Genomic DNA, 24,957 nt, shown 5'->3' with positions numbered 1-24,957 from the left:
CAAATAAGATTTAGTTAATAAATATCAAAACAGGAAAATAATTTACGAAGAAAATTCTGTTTGTAATTGTATATTTTATTGGACACCTTGTAAATATATACAAATATTAATATGTCCTTCAGTATTTATTTACATACATGTAGTAACCGACCCTAGACATGCACTTCGTATAAGTTAGATGAATATGAATATCAAACTCAGGGCTTGTACATGTAGATATAGTTCAATCCTTCTCATACATTTTAAACGTACAAGATGAGTTTTGTGCTCTACTTTCAAATAAAGATTTTTAAACCTTACTAAGTATTTTTAAAAAGTTAAAGGTTTGCGAATACAAACAAATATTATATTAAACTTTACGAATAAACTCAATTTACGTTTCTATGATAAGTATGTGTAGTTCTTTAAAATACATGTACAAAAATATCCCAAACGTATGAACGAGTATGGGTGATGATTAAGATGTGATATTATACATTTCCTATTTACAATAACTTGACTATTGTCTGCTGACATGCAATAAACAGACTCCCCCATCTCCCCTGTAGTGGGGGTCTGAGACTGGATGAGCTAGACTTTGACGGCGTTGGCTATGTCTTCCTTGCTCATTGTCTTGTCCGTAGTATACAAGGTTTCCTCCAGTCCTGTATCTGACTCGGCGCTCTTTTCCTTGGTCCTGACCGCCACGAACCATTTCTTGGAGAGGAAGAAAAGAATGGCACACACCAGCCCGCCCGCCCCCACGATAAACACGCCCGCCATGTGTTTGATCCCGAACTCCACGGTGGGCTGGCTTTCTATGAAGTCACACTTCCGCTTGTTTTCCCACCACCTGTCAGAGAAAGAGAGCCTAAGATTTGATTCGTACGCGTGTTTGTAAAGAGCCTCAAATCCTTTTATAAATATTTAGCAATTAAATTAGATACAAGTGCTATTTATGACTTCAAATCCATTAATCGAATATTATGTTGGATCTAAGATTCTACAGAGTTACAAATAAATTCTCATCATTTTTACCTATTATTCTTAAAAGATATCAAGATATGAGAGTTGCATTTCTTTCATCCTTGCTGATAAAATTTTGAAAAACAAAACAAAATTCACAAAGAATAAAGATATTTCACCAAGAGGATACCTGCTACAACGTACTTGGTGTGAAGTTGTGTCATGATAGGCGACTCCTTGATCTTGAGCAGGTTAATATTGAGGATGGATTTGATTGACGCCCCCTGCTTCATCGCAATGCCGTGCTCCTGAAGTCGAAATGGAGTCCCAACCATTTTAGTTTCACACGAAGTCAGTTCTGAGTACGAGTTAATCATGTAATCAAAAATAAAGGCGTAGCCCCCCGCTCTGACCCTCTCGCGTCCCTCCTGTGAACTACTCACTAGCCCCCCTTCACTCATCTTTGACCACACTTTCCGATAGATGGGCTTGGAGCTGGTCTTGAAGAAGTTCATAGTGGCCGAGTTTTTGACCGTCCCACACTGGAAGTCCGACCTCTCCACCAGCTCCTCCAGCGTCTGGATCTGTTTCTCCAGATTATTAGTCGTCAGGAAGGCAGCCATGTTGGCCGTGTATGAAGACACTGTGATCAGAACAAAGAACAGGAATCCAGCGGTCAGGATCCTCTGAGAGGAAGGTCGGGGTGCGAAGTCAGTCCCACGCATTAAGAGGGTACCGACCGAGAACCACCAGGTTTCCCTGGCAGAGAACTTCCGTTCCTCGCTGGGGTAATCAAGGACGAAGTATAAGATGGAGACTCCAACAGACGCTCCAACAATCGCCATCCACAGGTTCAGCGAGAATGGCTCCATGAACTGAAAGATGGAGTCCATTATTTTGGGTTTCGATATGAGGAGGTTGACCCCCGTTGTCATGACGCCGAGCGTGAAGTCCACGTCCTTTTCTCTCTCAGACGTAATGGATATCGCCCCCATACCAAACGTGGCATTCTAGAAGAAAAATGAACAAAAGGCCCATGGGGCCACATCGCTCACCAGAGCAACAATTGCTTTATATGGGTATACAAAGGATATTGTGTGGTAGGGGTACACTGTTAACTCCAATCCCCTTTATTTTAGTTCTGCCCCCTCACTTTATAAAACGATCATATGAGAATATGCATATGTATAGGTACATATTAATCTTCAACTACATTGTACTAGCTAGTTATTGTATTTAATTAAAAAAATTCCGACATGTGAAAGAAGATTGTACCTCAAGGCGCTCAATTTAAGAACATTCAAAAATTTTATTCGTCTTCCACATTATAAACGATTGTTGTTTACCAGGTGCGAACTCGTGCGACGTTTTATAACCTTACGCACTTGATCGATGAATACACTCGAATGAAAAATGTTTTCATGTGATATGGTGATATGTTAAAGATCTTTTACATGTACAATCAATGCATAGGCGTCGGAACTGGGTGGAAGGGGGGGGGGGGGGGGTCCCCCGCACATTTTTTTGGCAAAGTCAGACATAGCCGTATTCAAAATCTTTTCATTTTTTGCTTGTCAAGATTTCTGATAAGGTCTAGCCCCCCCCTCCTCTCAATGAGCCTCAGACTGCAATGTATTGACAGACATATCGCTCTTTTTTACTAAGGCCCATTCTTTATTTTCATCTTTATTCAAAATCAACATTAACAAATGGCTACAAATCAAGATGATTTTCCGCTGTAATTTTTTTCTTAAGAATAGCGATAATACATTTATCCCCATAACGGTAATGTTTGTAACTGTTTTAAAGGGGTCTTTTTTATTTAATTGTGTCTAAAAAACCAACAAAGTTGGTGTAAATTCATCGTATAAGGAGGAGGCCCCAAAAAGTTGTTACAGCATATCATCCTTTTAATTTTTCTGTGCAAGTATTAAACGTTAAGTGAGACATTTCTAATGATAAATCGAAATTTCAGCGTCAATCGCAGAATTATAAGCAAGATACAGAACTCACAATTCTGCTTGGTTTTAGTCAGTTTTTTGTTCACAAGAGTTAATTACATTCAACTTAAAAATTTTAAACTTGGTATTTCCTATTCAGAATGAACAAAAGCATGGCCTCAGTTCTATGAACAAAGCTCTGTATCTTGCTTATAATTCGAAACTTGACACAGCTGAATATGGTTTGTAAAGAGAAAATTGTAAACAATTAAAACAAAAGAAATATGCACTAAAACAAAGAAAGAGCACAATTTATTTTTCATAATAAATATATACCTATATATTTCTAGCAGCAAAAACAAACTCCGTTTAGACTGAAAATGCACAGCATCTTAACAAAGTACGTTGCATTATAATCAACCATTACGTAGAGATCGTACCGCATTACCAATAGAATGTATAGTATTTATAATATAATATGTTGTTAATGCATCAGATTTTGCTCATTTTGCGCAGGCAAACAATTAACTGTCTGGTTTACTGGTCTAAATTTGATTCGATACGTAAAAATTCCAAAATACGGGCGATATTTCCCCTGAATTTAAAAAGCATAAACGAAATTCAAAGCAACGTAAAACCACGGTCACGAGTGAAAATGTCAACGCATTGAAAGTTTAACCTCAATTCACTTCACGAAATCGGCACAAATATGTTTAGCATGTTTCAAGTATCCCTTCGCACGTAAACTGTTGCACAACAAGCAAAGACATCTTTGTCAGTTTGACCCGTTTGTCATGCGTCCACATTCAAACATGGCTGCTTTATACAAAAAACTTTCGTTTTCGATATGGAATACCGAACCCGAAGTTATAAACTGATTGACCGCAATTATGTCTATTTTTATTTTCGTAAATTACTCAAATTTGAAACAGAATTCGCCGATAATTTTTGCAATTTATATTTTCCTTTCCATAAGGATTATTTATGCAAAATTACGTTGAATTTGACTCAGTACTTCTTGAGAAGAAGATTTTAATTTTCTACAGTTTCGAGGTTTTCTTCGTTTTAAATAAAGATTGGTCTTTCATTTCTGCAATTTATAATCACATTTCTATATGGATGCTTTGTGCCACATTTGGTTGAAAATGGCCCAGTGGTTTTAGAGAGGAAGTTCAAAATGTGAAAAGTTTACAGACGGACAGACAGACAGACGGACGAACGACGGACAAAATGTGATCAGAATAGCTCACTTGAGCTTTCAGCTCAGGTGAACTAAAAAAAAAATTAAATGAAATATCAGTCGGTGTCTATGCATAAAGTTTGGTCAATAGATATGCATTCTTTGAAGTTTTTACCCCGCTCAGCACCTCTCCCACCATGCCATTCCATTTTCCGTCTCCCGTCGGAGACCCGTATTTGTCCACGATGTAAATCTCGTATTCGAACCCAGATTTTTCGGACAGTACCTTCAGCAAGTCAATGGTGAAGCCTTCGTAGCGGTTGTTTCCCGTTAGCTGCTTCTCATTTTTAAGCATAACAAACGGCGCTTCCTACAAAAACCTTTACATGTTCATTTATATCTTACCTCCTGCTAAATTGTAAGAAAATCATTGGCTTACAGCAGTCACGTGGAGACCACGTATATTCCATACATAGTCAGTACAAAATATTATTCCCTTTGGGCATTATGCTGTCATTTTTTAGCATTATGACAACAGATATCCTACTCAAATTGAATCTTGTAATATTATTATAAAAGATTTTCATTGTTTTATTAACTTTTTATCATTAAAACAAAGGCAGCCGGTAAGATATAATCGTTACATGGTTTGTAGTTGACCTAATATGGTTTATACATGGTCAGTAATCGCTCGAGCTCCGCTCTCGCCCCATATGGAATTTACTGACTAATTATAATCCATATAAGGTCAACTACAAACCATATAACTAATAATGTACATTGATTAATACAACTATATTTAGTGTTTTAACCATAAATAATGAAGAGAGCAATAGATTTTTCATTAACGATAACAAAGTATACAAAATAAAAGGGTAAAATTTTGATTAAACAGTCCCGATCCTCACCAGCACCATAGCCACCCTCTGTACCCCGTCAAACAGACTCTTGGACTTCTTTGTCTGGGGCTCTGACGCATTCAAGCGTAGGTACCTCGACTCTGGGTCATTGCCGGGGGACCATTCTCCGATCTAAACAGACAATCCATTCTCAGATATAAACAGTACATTTTTTGCTTTAAACAAGTATCCTTATACAATAATCTCAGTGAATACATTCTAAGCCTTCGTTACCCTGGTGATGATGTCCTGTCCTCCGCCATGCCGATACAAGTGGAGGGTAAAGTTCACACGTTCCCCAGAGCTGGCATTGAACTGAATTCTTCCTGTGGATCCCATGAAAGACACCTTCATGGGGAAAATTATAGAAATAATTTAGCATTTTAATGTAATTTCTTTTTTATTCTTGCTAGTTTGGCCATGTGTTCACCGCTCTTTTAATACTTCATATTTACATTACTAGGCCGAAGCTAGCAGCCACTAACAGCAGCCACTAAGCCCGTAAAAGCTAGCAGCCAATAAGGAAATTCATCAAAGTACTGAGAGTACTCGAAAAGAAAATTATATTTTACTTAATTATCAACATATTTTAATTAATATCAAAATGATTAAAGCTCAATAATTTGTACGAGCATTGACGACTTCCGAAGCAGTAAAGCTCGCCTGAATAAGAGTTATAAATGCGTCTTAGTGGATAGAAATGAAATACGTTTATACGGGTTTTTAGTTATGAAAATAATGTTATCCTAAGGATAGTCTTATTGATACAAATAGAAAAACTATATGCATCGTATAAGGTGATATGCAAACGTATTATAATATAAAAGCCATGATAAATTAAAGTAAATTAAAAGGCCGCATAAAACGATACAAATACAATAAAACCCCAAGCCAATCCAGTGTTGCAAGATAAGTTGTTTACATCGAAGTTGAACATTTGCGTGTTTAAAAATTTATCCTCGGGCCTTTTCACTCCCCTGGAAACAACATCAATCGAAAATTAAAAAAGACAACGTATTATTACGAATATGCGACAATAGAACACCCAGCTTTGTGATTTTATTCCCATAAAAAGATTGTCATATGTCGCAGTCAAAAACAGCAAAAATCATAAGGTGAAATTGGGATTATTTTCTCTCAGCCATGTTTTGACGTGAACTTTCGAAAAATACAACCATGACAATGAAAAGGGTCGGTTTAGCTCACCCGAACTTTGTCATATTTTAGCATTTCAGAATGATATAGGGGTGAAAGGCGGACCATTATCTCTTTTATCTTTGAAGTGTGCATCAAACGGATACCAGGGCAGTGTAGGGGACCTATGGGGCTACTATTTCCCGGTCTCAAATTTGGGCTGTAGGGGTACCACCAAGTGGCTCCCAGGGGTTCTGGCTCATTTCAGGGGTTTATATCTCACTTGAGATTGCAATTGACCACAAGAACTTGCAAACACTAGGAATAAGTAGAGGACCTCAAGGGGTATTCATTATAAGCGTTAAAGGGCACCTATGACCCCTGCAAGGGTTCAGTTAGCTCACCCGAACTTTGTCATATTTTAGCATTTCGGAATGATATAGGGGTGAAAGGTGGACCATTATCTCTTTTATCTTTGAAGTGTGCATCAAACGGATACCAGGGCAGTGTAGGGGACTCAAGGGGCTACTATTTCCCGGTCTCAAATTTGGGCTGTAGGGGTACCACCAAGTGGCTCCCAGGGGTTCTGGCTCATTTCAGGGGTTTATATCTCACTTGAGATTGACCACAAGAACTTGCAAACACTAGGATTAAGTAGAGGACCTCAAGGGGTATTCATTATAAGCGTTAAAGGGCACCTATGACCCCTGCAAGGGTTCAGTTAGCTCACCCGAACTTTGTCATATTTTAGCATTTCAGAATGATATAGGGGTGAAAGGCGGACCATTATCTCTTTTATCTTTGAAGTGTGCATCAAACGGATACCAGGGCAGTGTAGGGGACTCATGGGGCTACTATTTCCCGGTCTCAAATTTGGGCTGTAGGGGTACCACCAAGTGGCTCCCAGGGGTTCTGGCTCATTTCAGGGGTTTATATCTCACTTGAGATTGACCACAAGAACTTGCAAACACTAGGATTAAGTAGAGGACCTCAAGGGGTATTCATTATAAGCGTTAAAGGGCACCTATGACCCCTGCAAGGGTTCAGTTAGATCACCCGAACTTTGTCATATTTTAGCATTTCAGAATGATATAGGGGTGAAAGGCGGACCAGTATCTCTTTTATCTTTGAAGTGTGCATCAAACGGATACCAGGGCAGTGTAGGGGACCTATGGGGCTACTGTTTCCCGGTCTCAAATTTGGGCTGTAGGGGTACCACCAAGTGGCTCCCAGGGGTTCTGGCTCATTTCAGGGGTTTATATCTCACTTGAGATTGTTATTGACCACAAGAACTTGCAAACACTAGGATTAAGTAGAGGACCTCAAGGGGTATTCATTATAAGCGTTAAAGGGCACCTATGACCCCTGCAAGGGTTCAGTTAGCTCACCCGAACTTTGTCATATTTTAGCATTTCAGAATGATATAGGGGTGAAAGGCGGACCATTATCTCTTTTATCTTTGAAGTGTGCATCAAACGGATACCAGGGCAGTGTAGGGGACCTATGGGGCTACTATTTCCCGGTCTCAAATTTGGGCTGTAGGGGTACCACCAAGTGGCTCCCAGGGGTTCTGGCTCATTTCAGGGGTTTATATCTCACTTGAGATTGACCACAAGAACTTGCAAACACTAGGATTAAGTAGAGGACCTCTAGGGGTATTCATTATAAGCGTTAAAGGGCACCTATGCCCCTGCAAGGGTTCAGTTAGATCACCCGAACTTTGTCATATTTTAGCATTTCAGAATGATATAGGGGTGAAAGGCGGACCATTATCTCTTTTATCTTTGAAGTGTGCATCAAACGGATACCAGGGCAGTGTAGGGGACCTATGGGGCTACTATTTCCCGGTCTCAAATTTGGGCTGTAGGGGTACCACCAAGTGGCTCCCAGGGGTTCTGGCTCATTTCAGGGGTTTATATCTCACTTGAGATTGCAATTGACCACAAGAACTTGCAAACACTAGGAATAAGTAGAGGACCTCAAGGGGTATTCATTATAAGCGTTAAAGGGCACCTATGACCCCTGCAAGGGTTCAGTTAGCTCACCCGAACTTTGTCATATTTTAGCATTTCGGAATGATATAGGGGTGAAAGGTGGACCATTATCTCTTTTATCTTTGAAGTGTGCATCAAACGGATACCAGGGCAGTGTAGGGGACTCAAGGGGCTACTATTTCCCGGTCTCAAATTTGGGCTGTAGGGGTACCACCAAGTGGCTCCCAGGGGTTCTGGCTCATTTCAGGGGTTTATATCTCACTTGAGATTGACCACAAGAACTTGCAAACACTAGGATTAAGTAGAGGACCTCAAGGGGTATTCATTATAAGCGTTAAAGGGCACCTATGACCCCTGCAAGGGTTCAGTTAGCTCACCCGAACTTTGTCATATTTTAGCATTTCAGAATGATATAGGGGTGAAAGGCGGACCATTATCTCTTTTATCTTTGAAGTGTGCATCAAACGGATACCAGGGCAGTGTAGGGGACTCATGGGGCTACTATTTCCCGGTCTCAAATTTGGGCTGTAGGGGTACCACCAAGTGGCTCCCAGGGGTTCTGGCTCATTTCAGGGGTTTATATCTCACTTGAGATTGACCACAAGAACTTGCAAACACTAGGATTAAGTAGAGGACCTCAAGGGGTATTCATTATAAGCGTTAAAGGGCACCTATGACCCCTGCAAGGGTTCAGTTAGATCACCCGAACTTTGTCATATTTTAGCATTTCAGAATGATATAGGGGTGAAAGGCGGACCAGTATCTCTTTTATCTTTGAAGTGTGCATCAAACGGATACCAGGGCAGTGTAGGGGACCTATGGGGCTACTGTTTCCCGGTCTCAAATTTGGGCTGTAGGGGTACCACCAAGTGGCTCCCAGGGGTTCTGGCTCATTTCAGGGGTTTATATCTCACTTGAGATTGTTATTGACCACAAGAACTTGCAAACACTAGGATTAAGTAGAGGACCTCAAGGGGTATTCATTATAAGCGTTAAAGGGCACCTATGACCCCTGCAAGGGTTCAGTTAGCTCACCCGAACTTTGTCATATTTTAGCATTTCAGAATGATATAGGGGTGAAAGGCGGACCATTATCTCTTTTATCTTTGAAGTGTGCATCAAACGGATACCAGGGCAGTGTAGGGGACCTATGGGGCTACTATTTCCCGGTCTCAAATTTGGGCTGTAGGGGTACCACCAAGTGGCTCCCAGGGGTTCTGGCTCATTTCAGGGGTTTATATCTCACTTGAGATTGACCACAAGAACTTGCAAACACTAGGATTAAGTAGAGGACCTCTAGGGGTATTCATTATAAGCGTTAAAGGGCACCTATGCCCCTGCAAGGGTTCAGTTAGATCACCCGAACTTTGTCATATTTTAGCATTTCAGAATGATATAGGGGTGAAAGGCGGACCATTATCTCTTTTATCTTTGAAGTGTGCATCAAACGGATACCAGGGCAGTGTAGGGGACCTATGGGGCTACTATTTCCCGGTCTCAAATTTGGGCTGTAGGGGTACCACCAAGTGGCTCCCAGGGGTTCTGGCTCATTTCAGGGGTTTATATCTCACTTGAGATTGACCACAAGAACTTGCAAACACTAGGATTAAATAGAGCGATAAAGGGCAGGGGTCATAGGTGCCCTTTAACGCTTATTATGAATACCCCTTGAGGTCCTCTACTTAATCCTAGTGTTTGCAAGCTCTTGTGGTCAATCTCAAGTGAGATATAAAACCCTGAAATGAGCCAGAACCCCTGGGAGCCACTTGGTGGTATCCCTACAGCCCAATTTAGAGACCGGGAAATAATAGCCTCATAGGTCCCCTACACTGCCCTGGTATCCGTTTAATGCACACTTCAAAGATAAGGAAGATAATGGCCTGCCTTTCACCCCTATAGCATTCTGAAATGCTTAAATATGACAAAGTTCGGGTGAGCTAACTGAACCCTTGTAGGGGTCATAGGTGCCCTTTAACGCTTATTATGAATACCTCTTGAGGTTTTCTACCTAATCCTAGTGTTACAAAGTTCTTGTGGTCAATCTCAAGTGAGATATAAAACCCTGAAATGTGCCAGAACCCCTGGGAGCCACTTGGTGGTACCCCTACAGCCCAAATTTTAGACCGGGAAATAGTAGCCCCATGAGTCCTCTACACTCCCCTGGTATTCGTTTGATGCACACTTCAAAGACAAAAGAGATAATGGCCCGCCTTTCACCCCTACATTAATCTGAAATGCTAAAATATGACAAAGTTCGGGTGAGCTAACTGGACCCTTGCAGGGGTCATAGGTGCCCTTTAATGCTTTTTATGAATACCTCCTGAGGCCCTCTACCTAATCCTAGTGTTACCAAGTTCTTGTGGTCAATCTCAAGTGAGACATAAAACCCTGAAATGAGCCAGAACCCCTGGGAGCCACTTGGTGGTACCCCTACAGCCCAAATTTGAGACCGGGAAATAGTAGTTCCATATGCCCCCTACACTACCCTGTTATTCGTTTGATGCACACTTCAAAGAAAAGTAAGATAATGGACCACTTTTAACCCCTATATCATTCTGAAATGCTAAAATATGACAAAGTTCGGGTGAGCTAACTGGACCCTTGCAGGGGTCATAGGTGCCCTCTGTTGCTTATTATGAATACCTCCTGAGGCCCTCTACCTAATCCTAGGGTTTGCAAGTTCTTGTGGTCAATCTCAAGTGAGATATAAACCCCTGAAATGAGCCAGAACCCCTGGGAGCCACTTGGTGGTACCCCTACAGCCCAAATTTGAGGCCGGGAAATAGTAGCCCCATGAGTCCCCTAAACTGCCCTGGTATTCGTTTAATGCACACTTCAAAGATAAAAGAGATAATGGCCCGCCTTTCACCCCTACATTATTCTGAAATGCTAAAATATGACAAAGTTCGGGTGAGCTAACTGGACCCTTGCAGGGGTCATAGATGCCCTTTAACGCTTTTTATGAATACCTCCTGAGGCCCTCTACCTAATCCTAGTGTTACCAAGTTCTTGTGGTCAATCTCAAGTGAGATATAAACCCCTGAAATGAGCCAGAACCCCTGGGAGCCACTTGGTGGTACCCCTACAGCCCAAATTTGAGACCGGGAAATAGTAGCCCCATAGGTCCCCTACACTCCCCTGGTATCGGTTTAAGCACACTTCAAAGATAAGTAAGATAATGGATCACTTTTAACCCCTATAGCATTGTTTGTGAAATGCTAAAATATGACAAAGTTCGGGTGAGCTAAACCGACCTTTTTCATTGTCATTGTTGTATTCTTCGAAGGTTCACGTCAAAACATGGCTGAGACAAAATAATCCCAATTTCATTTGATGATTTTCGCTGTTTTTGACTGCGACATATGATAATTTTTTTATGAGAATAAAATCACAATGCTGCGTGCTCTATTGTCTCATATTCGTAATAATACGATATCGTTTTAATTTTCGATTGATGTTGTTTCCGGGAAATGAAAAGGCCCGAAGTTAAATTTTTAAACACACATGTTCAACTTTGATGTAAACAAATTATCTTGCCACACTGGATTGGCTTTGGGTTTTTATTGTTTTTGTATTATTTTATGCCTTTTAATTTACTTTAATTCATCATGTCTTTTATATCATAATACGTCTGCATATCACTTTATACGATGTATATTGTTTTTCTATTTGTATCAATAAGATTACACTTAGGATAACATTATTTTCATAACTTATGACCCGTATAAACGGACTTCATTTCTATCCAACAAAGAGCATTTATAACTCTTATCCAGGCGAGCTTTACTTCTTCGGAAGTCGCCAATGCTCGTACAAATTATTGAGCATTAATCATTTTGATATTAATGAAAATATGTCGATAATTAAGTAAAATAAAAATGTTTGTTCGAGTACTCTCAGTACTTTGATGAATTTCCTTATTGGCTGCTAGCTTCTACGGTCTTAGTGGCTGCTGTTAGTGGCTGCTAGCTTCAGCCTGGTATTTACATTCAGTGTATATTTCCACGTATGCTTGCAATGGAAATCTTTGACGTTCAATTTCCTGTGAAAACACTTGGCCTACAATATTTTTTATAGTATTTATGAGCAATGAGCACGTATATAAACGTCATCACACGTTTTGTGTATATTTATTATTATGAAATTAAATGAAACGTTTCAAACTTGCATAACCAATTTGATATATACTAATGATATGAAAAATAATCATTAAATCAAATCTACTTGTTTATTAAAAAGATTTTTCTCTACAAATTTTCTGTAACTTTATTTCTAGTTGCAGAAGCGAACTAAGTAATATGTTAATCTGACTAAGAGCGTGTATATAAAGGCTTTAAAGCGACGATGCACAAATACTTCATACAAATAAACATCAATCTGAATATAGAATTTATAGTCTGTCCCAAATTATTAATACAGCACATTTTGCCGATTTTTAAACAAAAATACACATACCTGTGAAAGAAGTTCAATTGAAATTGATAAAAGGAAAAATATCCAAGATAACTTCATTTACACATTATCATTTTTTACTTGGAAAATTCACAGGAACGAAAACTGATTTCATTCATAATAGGGAACGTTGACATCTTTTCTCAATTCGGAAGTCACTCGGAATACCTCGCACAATTTTTCAACGTTATCATCCGGGTCTGTTGCAATATAAAGTCCACGTAGACATCAAATGTTTAAGCCGTGCATTAAAACCTGATATGCTAGAGGGGGTATTTCAAGGGAGAAAATATGGAATTTTTTCATACTTTTGAATGAACATCGTTTGAACCCTGAGGTATTTACAAATATCGAGTATTTAAGCAAAATTTGAATCGAGGATACTTGTATCTTACAGAGTATAGAAAGCTAACTTGCAGTATTCAATTTGTCAGCACAGCTTCCAAAAATAAGCAAGCTATGCTTAAATTGAATTAGATAGAATCTTGAATTGAGATTTAACGTTTGAAATGGCCCCACGTCATATCAACTAACAATATTATAATACCTCCTTCATACTCTCCAGAAACATCTTGCCATCAATTTTGGCTACTTTTCCCACCGCCTCCATGTACCTCTTCTTGGCTTCGACAATAAGGCGGGAAACGTCATTAGCTATGGCCTGTGTTGGCGATTTTAAGTCTTTTACCTCATCAAGATATCTAAAGGCTAGCAGCTGACTGTCGGCATTAAAGTATCTATTGCGGATAATGTTGCTCTCATTCAAACTTTGTAAGTAAAAATCCTGCAAAAATTATCCTTTGTTTGATTTGTGGTTAAAAAATTAAATGTATGTACATACATTTTTTTCTCCGCGAGAAGAATGAAAGAAAATAAATATCAATAGTGACTGTGTGTTGTTTGAAAAATAGCGAGATGTGCAAAATATCGAGTAACTCAACAGTTTGGTTTGGAATACAACTTGAGTTTGTTCTTTGAGATTTATTTGTACCGGTATGTAAGCAATAGACAACAGATTTGAATTGTTGTGCGCTAGAAATCTAAAAGCTGGTAAGAGTTTAGTTTATTGAAAAAAAAATCACGAACAAAATTATATTATTATAATTTTTGATAAAATGGCAAAATATACCTGGTATTTCAAAAATACATAAATACTACATGTATGTTCGAAATGGTTCTATGGATGTTAGGTTCTATAGTTGTTTAACCTCTACTCATATACATGTATATGGTTGTTTTAACGTATCAAGTAAAAAAAAGTTACTGAATTTTTATTGTAGGTGTAAAGTTTTTTTACCGTATCAAGTAGAATAAAATTCCTAGTTTCATCGCTCATCATGCCAAACGTTCTCGACTGAAATTAAAAAAAAATTATGATATCCTTCTCTGTGAAAAATCAATGACAAATTATATAGATGGGCCAATTGTTGACCAATAAATATGAATTCTATTATATAAGGTACAAAATAGAGATCATTTTCTGCTGTGTGTTATTGTGAAACACTTTTTGTTGGACTAGAATGGTATCATTTGAACACAAGTCTCCAAAACCAAACTAGCTATAGATGCCAATCTTGATTTTTAAATGCGAGAATGGGATCAAAAGTGATGCTATTCTAAAAACCATTGTCCATTGCTGCCTGATTTGCCACTTCGTCTCAAGCAAATATTTTGAATTGACAACACCATTGACGACGAATGTATCCTCGAAACTGACAGTTGATACGAAGGAATTCTTAAAGAACAACAATTTGGGTTTTTTTAGGTCATACGACACGTTTCTTGGGCATCTTTTCTATATCTTCTTTAATAAAGAGTTCGAAGTTGGTTTTAAAAATCATACTAGTATTTGCAAGAAAGCTTGTCAAAGTGGAAAAGCTTTAATTTGTTAAATTGAGGAACGTGTTGTCTGACCTTAACTCTACTTTCATTTGGAAAATAAGATATAGATTTAGATGATAAGTAATCTGTTGAAAGTGCTGACCGTGTTCAGAACGGTTTCTATGATGCGTTGACGGTAGTCCCTCGGGCTACAGACGACAACAGTCCTGATGTTCAACAATTGAGCCGTTCGTAAGAGCTCTGACGTCTGCTCCTCCATTTTCTCGCGAGAAGTGACGTCCAGAGAGTAGGCGATCGGCGAGATCTCCCTTTTCATCATCTGAGCCAGCATATCGTTGCATTCTGCATTTAAAAGAAGCAAACGGTTTAGGTACCAATTGAAAATAGGTTGCTTCAAGCAAGGAGCAATATCAACTTCAGACACATTAACTCAATGGTCTGATCGTTCGTTAGATTGAAACTAGACTGGGGCTCTATCTATGGTTTACACTTAAAGCCTTGGCCTAACAATGCTAGATCCTGAATATGTTTAGATGGTCCAGACATCCCTTTCTTAGATATTTATCTACATAGAGTCTATTTTTATCATTTACATCATAGAAAGATGGTTTGTATGACATTGGAGTATATCTGTGCTATTTGTACGGATGAACACGGCTCTACATGTACATGTATCGTGAATGTTTAAGCTGGCCGATGTATGGCACTGTAACGTACCCCAGGTGACTTTATGCTGTCTTGACAATTTACGACAAAAAATGAAACACGGTGTATATATATATATATATATATATATATATATATATATATATATATATATATATATATATATATATATATCGCGATACAGCTGCTAGTAAAAGAAATTGGCGGGGTATAACATATCACGTGACCGACGGCACATAAACAGAATTCTGCGACGTGCTTGTTGAATGTAGGGTATGATCTTTTGCATTACATGTATATTACACTAATATTAACCTTGGTCTGATGTCTGGTCGTCCGGCTTGACCACAATTGCTAAGTTCCAACCGTAGGCCTTCATCATATCCACCACCGCCATGTTAACTTGGTGGGAAGGAGGCTTCAAGTCTAGCATGGTCTTCCAAGTCACGTGGTTTCTCACGCGGTTTACGTCAATCCAATCAAATCCTTTGTAGTCGGTGATGATGTAAGGTATTCCCATTCTCTCTGCTATCATGGCGACATTGACGTAGAAAGGCCCTATGATGACGTTAAGGTCTTTATTGGCATCGCCCTGGTTTTCCATTGCTTATAGAAATAAAAATTTTAAAAAAATGTTTAATTGTGACTTTGGTCTCTATTGAATACTCAAATCAATGGCTTGTTAATGTTGCAATATTTGATGGGGTTTTTTTTTTCATTTCAAATGTATAATCTTCCACTGTCTTGTTTAAATTTCTATTTGAGTTTGTTTATTTTTCCGTTAAGTATTGTGTTTCCATTTGTATTGTATAATAAACAGAAAACTGAGTTGTGCATGGTAATAGCATGAAGTAATTGCTATTGTTTTGCCCCTGTGTGAGATACCTGTTTTAATGGCTTCCTCTATATTTGTCCAGCCCAGTGTCTTTATTTGTAGGTCAGATAGAACCTTGATGTCAATCTGTTTGTTAAATTTGAAGCACTTTTCGATGGCGGAGATGTTTAGATCCGTGGCCTTGGCCAGATCGTTTCTGAGTGTGTCCTTGACGTCACCTTCAGACTCATGGCGATTCAGGATACCTTCAGGTGAAAAAAGATAATACATTATATATATTGAATACAAGTTGGTGCAAAAAAATTTACAATAAATATTTATAATTGATTAGATTTTAATTTTTTTCCTATTTAGATTAGTTGTCCAAAAATTTTGGGAGCCTGATTGTTTATATAAATATACATTTTTGGCGGAGGGGGAGGGGTATTGATTCACTTCTTTGAAAAAAAATCCTAAATGACAAAGGGTAAATGTCGCAGTTGTCATATAAAAGTTTCATACTTTGCATATTTATATTTGGCGCGCATTGCCAATGGAGCGTGTATGAGAGATGAATGAGTGAACGTATGAATGAGTTTTGGGTTAGTCACGTGAGGATTTTGTTTACAGGTGTATGTTGACCACGTGTTTATTCTTTACTACTATACTACAGCTGACCAATAGAAGTTTACGACTGAATTCATTAATATGCATGACTTTACTAACTCACTATAAATAGCAAAAATCCCGCCAATTCCCCAACCCCACGACTTTTACCTTCATGGTAGACACAGTGAAGTGTATCTTTACCTTACCTGTACAAGATATTTCATATATTTTGTTAACTCATAGTTCTGGATACCTGGTAAGCTTCCGTTTACCTTGTAATTGAAATATATTAATTGTAAATTAATTTTAATTCATTTTATTCAAATATTCTAAATTACCGTGCGATGTTGCGTATGAATTGTGAGTGTGAGTGTGTTTGTACTTATAGGTTTTATTTGATAATATACAATCCTCGAAATAAAGAACCAGTGAATACATGTAGCTGAAATCAGTACCAGCGTTATTTATTCATACAAGACCCTGCGACAATGGCGCCCACGTTAATTTTGAGGAACCAGGATCCAGAACCCATTACGAGGACGGAGACCAACGCCCAGTGAGGTTGCTGATCGACCGTTCTATATTTTGGTAGGCCTACCGATACAAGAAATACTACCAGGAGTGGTACTTGGAATTCCACCCGATGTTAGTCCATTCATTGCCGGCAAAACTAATACGGAAAAAAGTGATTTGTAAAAATTTCACCAAGGTCACTCTACACAGAAAGGGAAGCCTAAAGGCAAGCCACCAGACTGGAAATGGGGTCAGGAAGAAGAAGAAGCTTTTCAGCTTATTAAGGAGAGACTGTCTTCCCCACCAATTTTAGCTTACGCTGACTTTGATGTTCCATTTGTTCTCCATACAGATGCTTCTTCACAAGGACTTGGAGCTGTCCTTTACCAATTACAGAATGGCCAGAAGAGAGTCATCGCCTATGCCAGTCGAGGACTGAAGAACAGTGAGCGGAACTATCCAGCACACAAATTGGAATTCCTTTCCCTGAAGTGGGCAGTGACAGAAAAATTTCATGAATACCTGTATGGAAATTCATTTGAAGTTGTTACCGACAACAACCCACTCACATATGTTCTCACCTCAGCCAAACTTGACGCAACCGGCCATAGATGGTTAGCTTCATTGAGCAACTACAACTTCTCTCTTCGCTACCGTAAAGGTGCGCACAATGCAGATGCTGATGGTTTATCTAGACGACCACAGGACATAATGGAGGTCACTCCTGATGTTGTCAGTTCCATCTGTAGTGCCTGCACCATAGACAGAAGCAATTGTCCTTATCTGGAAAACATATTTCTTCCAACATTTACACCAACTTGTAATTCGGTAAGTGCACTTGTTCATAGCAATGCAGACAGAAATGCACATTCCCCTTCTTCTTTAGTCCAAAATAATGAAACAGTTCAGATAGAAGATACATGTTTACTATCTGATGTCAATTGGGCCAAAGAACAGCATAGAGACAAAACAATTAGAAGGGTTATTGATCTGTTACAGGGAGATTATCTACCCTCAAGCACAGAACTAAAATCTAAATCTGCAGATGTTTGTAAATATTTCAGGGAATCTGACAAGTTGTATTTACAGAACGGTGTATTGTATAGAAAATCTGTGTTGAATAATAATAATGTCAAACAACTTGTTTTACCAGTACATTACAGAGATATTGTTTTCAAGCTCCTCCATACCAACTTGGGACATTTTGGCAGAGATAGAACTCTACATCTCATCAGAGAGAGGTTCTACTGGCCTGGTCTAGAACAAGATATAGGTGAAAGAATTAGAAATTGTGACAGATGTGTGAAGTTTAAAACTCCTGAAAAATTTTCATCAGAACTTGTCAACATCAAATCTTATCAAGCTTTAGATTTAGTATGCATTGATTTTTTGTCACTTGAAAAGAGCAAAGGTGGTTATGAAAATATTTTAGTAATAACAGATCACTTCACTAGGTATGCTCAAGCTTTTCCTACTAGAAACCAAACTGCTAAAACTACTGCTAAAATACTTTTTGAAGAATTTATAGTACACTATGGCTTTCCTACTAGACTTCACAGTGACCAGGGCAGAAATTTCACCAGTCATGTTATCAAAGAGCTATGCAAGTTAGCTGGAGTGCAGCAGTCTCGCACTACTCCCTACCATCCGATGGGAAATGGTATGGTTGAGCGGTTTAACCAGACACTTATCCATATGATCGGTACCTTAAACAACAAACAGAAAGAGGATTGGAAATCCCATGTAAGTAGTCTCGTCCATGCATACAATGCAACCAAACATGACAGCACCGGCTATACCCCTTTCTATTTAATGTTTGGTAGACACCCGCGGTTGTCGATTGACGCGTATTTATGTCTCGATAACGACAATACTGAAAAATCCAACAGTTATGACAATTATGCAAAGAAACTTGAAAAACGATTAGAATTTGCATATAAGATTGCTTCTCGTGAAGCTGACAATAGTGCTGTTCGGCATAAGCATCGTTTCGACAGAAAAGTTCGCGAGACTTCTGTGCGTGTTGGAGACCGAGTATTAATACGCAACGTAGGTCTAAAAGGTAAGCAAAAACTGGCTGATAAGTGGGCCAGAGACCCGTACATAGTTGTCAGTCAGCCCAATTCAGAAATTCCAGTGTTTAGAGTTAAGAAAGAATATGGTCAGGGGAAAACAAAAGTTCTCCACAGAAATATGTTATTACCCATTTCATACATCCCCAATTTCTCAGATGTAGAGCAGTCTCAGTCCAACAAAAGTGTTAAGCCCAACCCAGGTATAGAGCAGGTACATGAATCTGATGAGACCCCTAGTCCAAACCAAATGGTGTTATATGATTCTGATTCATCTTCAGATTCTGAGTCTTCTGACAGTGATCATGCATATGTGATTCCACAGAGAAGGGTAGGTCATGACACTGTTCAAAACTCAGCTCCCAGTGTTATACATGGTACAGCCAATAATTTTGAGAAAAGTACTTTTTACAGCCCTGCTGATACTTGTACTCCATCATCCTTGAATAGGAATGTATCATTTGATAGTACTTATGTTCGACCACGGAGACAGATAAAACCCCCAGACAGGTATGGAGACTGGGTCTCTCATCAAGTAACATCAGAGGTGTACTATGTTTGAATTTTGCAGGGGAGAATGTCATAGAAGTGTTTTAATAAGGTCTTGTTTAATTTTCGTGTTTGTATTGTGTTTAAAATGTCAGGAGCCATTTTCCCAAGCAGGGGAGAATGTCGCAGTTGTCATATAAAAGTTTCATACTTTGCATATTTATATTTGGCGCGCATTGCCAATGGAGCGTGTATGAGAGATGAATGAGTGAACGTATGAATGAGTTTTGGGTTAGTCACGTGAGGATTTTGTTTACAGGTGTATGTTGACCACGTGTTTATTCTTTACTACTATACTACAGCTGACCAATAGAAGTTTACGACTGAATTCATTAATATGCATGACTTTACTAACTCACTATAAATAGCAAAAATCCCGCCAATTCCCCAACCCCACGACTTTTACCTTCATGGTAGACACAGTGAAGTGTATCTTTACCTTACCTGTACAAGATATTTCATATATTTTGTTAACTCATAGTTCTGGATACCTGGTAAGCTTCCGTTTACCTTGTAATTGAAATATATTAATTGTAAATTAATTTTAATTCATTTTATTCAAATATTCTAAATTACCGTGCGATGTTGCGTATGAATTGTGAGTGTGAGTGTGTTTGTACTTATAGGTTTTATTTGATAATATACAATCCTCGAAATAAAGAACCAGTGAATACATGTAGCTGAAATCAGTACCAGCGTTATTTATTCATACAAGACCCTGCGACATAAATACATGTAAATTGTGCGTACATTCTAATATAATATGTAAATAGCATTAAGAATATAACCTGCTTAGTTTGTTTTATAATACATGTAGATGCATCCCGACAGACAAGATACTAGTCATTTTAGAGAACGCTCAAAAACATAAAAAATGAAGAAAAAAATGAATATAAAAAGGTTAGTGTGCTGCTTATTTAAAAACTCCGTGGCATTTGAGCTACATATACAAGCGCTAAATTATTCATGTGTCGACAAATACCCCATGTTAACAAATGAGCTAACTCATTGTATTAACGTGTGTATTCGTTCACGTGTCCACAAATAAACCTTGGAACCAATGAGCCAACTTATTGTATTTTAACATGTTTACATATTTTGAGTTACGATATTATATGAAAAAAAAATTATGTATTGATATATATGCATTATTTTTAAATGTTATTAATAAGTTATCTAATAAGAATTTAATGATGATATCGTCAAAAGCAAAGATTATAACAAATAAAACAATTGGGCTATATACCTAACATAAAAATGACGTTGATAAAATCATAACGTAACGTCGCAAGGTAAACAACGTCAAAGGTGAAAAAAATCCTTAACTTTAAATGTCAAATAAAGATATTTACAGTTATTGGATCTACATGAAACTTCATAACATGAATCTTCTGACATATATAAGTAAAAATCCATAAAAAATCTGGAATTGTGAAAAAAAAGCCATAAGGGCCCTTTTCTCATGGGCGCAATCACACACACACACACACAGAGATATATATATATATATATATATATATATATATATATATATATATATATATATATATATATATATATATATATATATATATATATATATATATATATATATATATACACACCCTTAGGTGTTAAAAAATGACAGAGAAAACCTTCATGTCACCTCATACAGGTGACCTTAAATTGTTAAAAATAAAATAGAGAATATCTTCATGTGTAAAACATTATACCGGATACCTTCCTGTGTAAACAATAATAGAGAATACCTTCCGGTGTTAACAATAATAGAGAATACCTTCAGGTGTAACGAAAAATAGAAATTGTTATATGATTTATTAATCTCTAGCTCTCTGATTTGCTGATATCCAACAGTCTAAAAAACACGTTAAATTCACCTGCACGTGACCTAGAAGGTCAATTTCATACAATTATTGCTGTTTCGGTTGTTAATACGATGATTTACATGTAGCTACTCGAGACGTACAATATTCACCGAGCCGAAGGGTACCTAAATCCTCATATTGATCGAAAAAAGCAGCAAGAATTATTTTATTTTATGGTTCAATGACGAATTTATACAGACATATCTCATTGGGTGTTATCAAGCGAAGATTTATTTTGAAGCCATAGCCGAACAAATTGAGAAACCTATATTTGATATGAACCAATCGAGAGCTAGGAATTAATCACTCATATGATAAAACACATTGGACTAAAACTACATCGTTCAATGAAATATCGCGTTTCTCAATATGTTCGGTTACAGTTTCAAACTAAAACACTCTTTATCTGTATCAATTCGTCGTTGAATCATAAAAAACCAATTATTGCTGTTCTTTATTAATACGATGACTTTAATAGCTACCCTCGAAGTACAATATTCACCTCGTTCTCAGCTCGTTGAATATTGTTCTTCTCGGTAGCTAAATCATCGTATTTACCTCAAAGCAATAATTGTATAATATTTAGGTATAAAAAGAATCGATAGAAAATAACTTGAGGTGAAAACATTAATTTAGGGTAAGTTCAAGTTTAAAATGTAATAAACGTATTTGAAACACTTATTGAATGTTCATACTTTTACACTTTCTTACAACGATGTTTCCTTTCAGAACATTTATAAAAAAAAGTCTCAAATTATAACTTATGCTCTATTTGGCACTCGATGCTTATACGGAGTCTATGAACTGATCGCAACATAAATTGCGAGATGTTTGAAAAATTTCCACACAAACGTTGTACAGATTTGTCCCCAGTTCTCCACGAGAGTTCGTGCGTGAAGTGGCACAATGGCAGTGTATAGTATATACATGAAGGCCGCCAAAGCTTCTGGCGATATCGAAAATATCAGTCGAAAAACCGTGGATATGCACGGTTTGTAAAATTTTACATAACTGATATCGTAACCGACGAGACAAATATGAACAAGGATGAAACAAGGATTTAAAAAATACATGCAAATTAAAAAATTGAAATCAATAAAAATATATTACAATTGAAATTTTGAATTTTAATGAGACGCATGGGATTTAATTATCTACAAATGAGAAATGATTGATACAATTAATTGGTTTTTTAGTTTCGGTTTTACACTGATTTACACGTGGTCAAAAATAATGTGAAAGCAATATGCGAAGTGGATTTTCATTGAAAGTTATAATGAAATCAGATGAAAATTTGATATTTTATGGGGATATCCCCCAGCGAATTGTACTCACCCTCATAGAAAACAAAGGATTCCCCAGACAGGGACTTCTGGCAGCGCTGATGCTGGGCCATTTGCCATAAACACAACTCGACAAACACTAGGAGGAGGGCTTGATTGAATTCCATCGTCTATAAATAATAAAACAACACCGAATATGATATTTGCATCCACTAAAGCGGGAGATTCCTAATTTCTGGTTTGTTATGGATGAGTCGTCAATTCATTTGATAATCATATTGACGAGTTGAAAGGACCGCAGGAATCGGGCACATAGATAATATACTCCATACGGTACAGGAATGATGAATATTATAGCATGAAAAATGATTTTTATCGCATTTGACAGCATACATTCGATATCTTTAAGGTCAATTATAGCAAATATACGACATGATTCATAAAAAATCATTCCTGGAAAAAATGACGATACATATACTGTGTAAGATATTGATGATGAAAGTATCGCGACTAGATAAAACGAATATAATATTAAGTTTGTAAGTTTTTACCAACAAAAGCCATCCTTTGGTAAAAAATTGTAAAGTTGTATATAGAAGCGTCAACCAGTTTACTCGCTGGTCGTGAGTACCATCATTTAACAGGCTTTACAGCAACCGTAAATGAATCAAGATAAACAACCCTATATCAATAGTAAAATAATATCGGTTTCCTCCCGCGTTTTCTAGCACGAACTTTAGCAAGATCGGCATTTTTTTTCCTTTTTCTAATTACATTGATTTTTCTTTCTTAATTTTGGGCAGAGGTAATGCTTTACAAAATCATGTTTGGATTGTAAAAATGCAATATGTTTGTGATTTTAACATTTTCCAAACAGATGGCATGTAGAGCTTATAAGTATATTAATTTTACAGATATACTGTAATTTTTGTAACTGAAAACATTCAACTCTACTCCGAATAAAAGTTGAATTTAAAGTTCTTCAAAAATGAATATCAATCTGTTAAGTAAATTTTATTACCATAGATCTGTGCAAAAAATGACTGTATCTTGATGCCCAATGTGATTAACAAATTGTAATAAATCACCAATCTACCATTTTCCCGACCCAATCCTTTTTCCCGTTGTATAAAATGGTATACAAATTTATTACGAGTTCAGATCCAACCCCCCCCCCCCCCATGATATCAAGTCTGTTTAAAATCAATTCATAAGCGTTCAACCTTTCCGCTTTTTTTAGTAGGAGATGTTCCAATTACCATTTTTATGGTTCAAGTATCCCCTTTTGGTATTAAAACGTTTTATTATACTATTCTAAATGGAAAGTACATAAACTAGGGCATTCTTGTATTTCTATGAACATTATCATTATAAATACTGAAAAATACCAATAAACAAAATTGGCATTCAGGTCAAGAAGATTCAATGAACCGCCCTTTATAAGGATCTATTTCTTATAACATCAGTGATATTGGACCCCAGTGGTATTTTCTCCGGTTTTATCCTGCAGCTTTCACCTTGGGGATATCTAATCGAGACCATTTCTCCCTAGAAACGATGTTTGCTAGTTAGCAAATCTTTAGTTTCAAGGAGGAACAAATATAATAGATTCTCTGCGCCGTTTTTATACGGCCGCCATTGAATAATAGTGCAGTTGTCGATATGAATGCAGGGACCAAAGTAGATATCATAAATCACACACCGGGTGTTCTACACCCATGTTATATTTAAATCTGTTGAAACAATTAACTCATCAATACGACCAATTAAACTTAATTTAACGACGCAGTAGATTCCATTGACGCGATGCACAGCTGAACAGAATTACGTTAATAAAATAATGTTCGCAAAGAATTCAAGAAATGAATATGTCAATTGTTGACGTTTACGTACTGTTGCCTAGAAAGTAATAAATTCGATTATACGTACATATAAATACTACTAAATGAATATTGATGAAATTATCGCTTAAAAACTGAAAACATTTTGACATAAATCAAATTCATCAATGGATAAAAGAACAGATTTAATACGAGAAAGTTAGCCAAACTCACCTTTTTTAAATAAATGTCATTTGTCTCCTTTTTTAAGCAGCTGTTGTTGAACTATCAAAAATATTGAATCTGACTGAAATTCCTAATGGTCGCTAAATGGACACATGTCATCTTTCCGCTCCCACAATTCTCCGCCACGGTCCTGT

General features: G+C 37.4%; 1 protein-coding gene across 1 annotated transcript; it reads right to left on the bottom strand.

Annotated features, from left to right (window-relative positions):
• Positions 1 to 64: 64 nt before the first annotated feature.
• Positions 65 to 24,947, bottom strand: LOC128188909 (glutamate receptor ionotropic, kainate 3-like). The gene is made up of 12 exons (XM_052860234.1): positions 24,812 to 24,947; positions 22,810 to 22,927; positions 15,938 to 16,132; positions 15,368 to 15,658; positions 14,529 to 14,728; positions 13,842 to 13,898; positions 13,092 to 13,328; positions 5,199 to 5,312; positions 4,974 to 5,096; positions 4,241 to 4,435; positions 1,150 to 1,955; positions 65 to 832 (listed from the first exon to the last, which is right to left on the bottom strand). Exons 2-12 carry the CDS (start codon positions 22,922 to 22,924, stop codon positions 571 to 573), a joined length of 2,595 nt encoding a protein of 864 aa, XP_052716194.1. The 5' UTR covers positions 22,925 to 22,927; positions 24,812 to 24,947; the 3' UTR covers positions 65 to 570.
• Positions 24,948 to 24,957: the final 10 nt, after the last annotated feature.

Source organism: Crassostrea angulata, chromosome 1 (genome assembly GCF_025612915.1).
Source record: "Crassostrea angulata isolate pt1a10 chromosome 1, ASM2561291v2, whole genome shotgun sequence".
Taxonomy (NCBI): Eukaryota; Metazoa; Mollusca; class Bivalvia; order Ostreida; family Ostreidae; genus Magallana; species Magallana angulata.
Note: the sequence above shows the minus strand (reverse complement) of the source record. Positions and strands in the feature narration are given on the sequence as shown.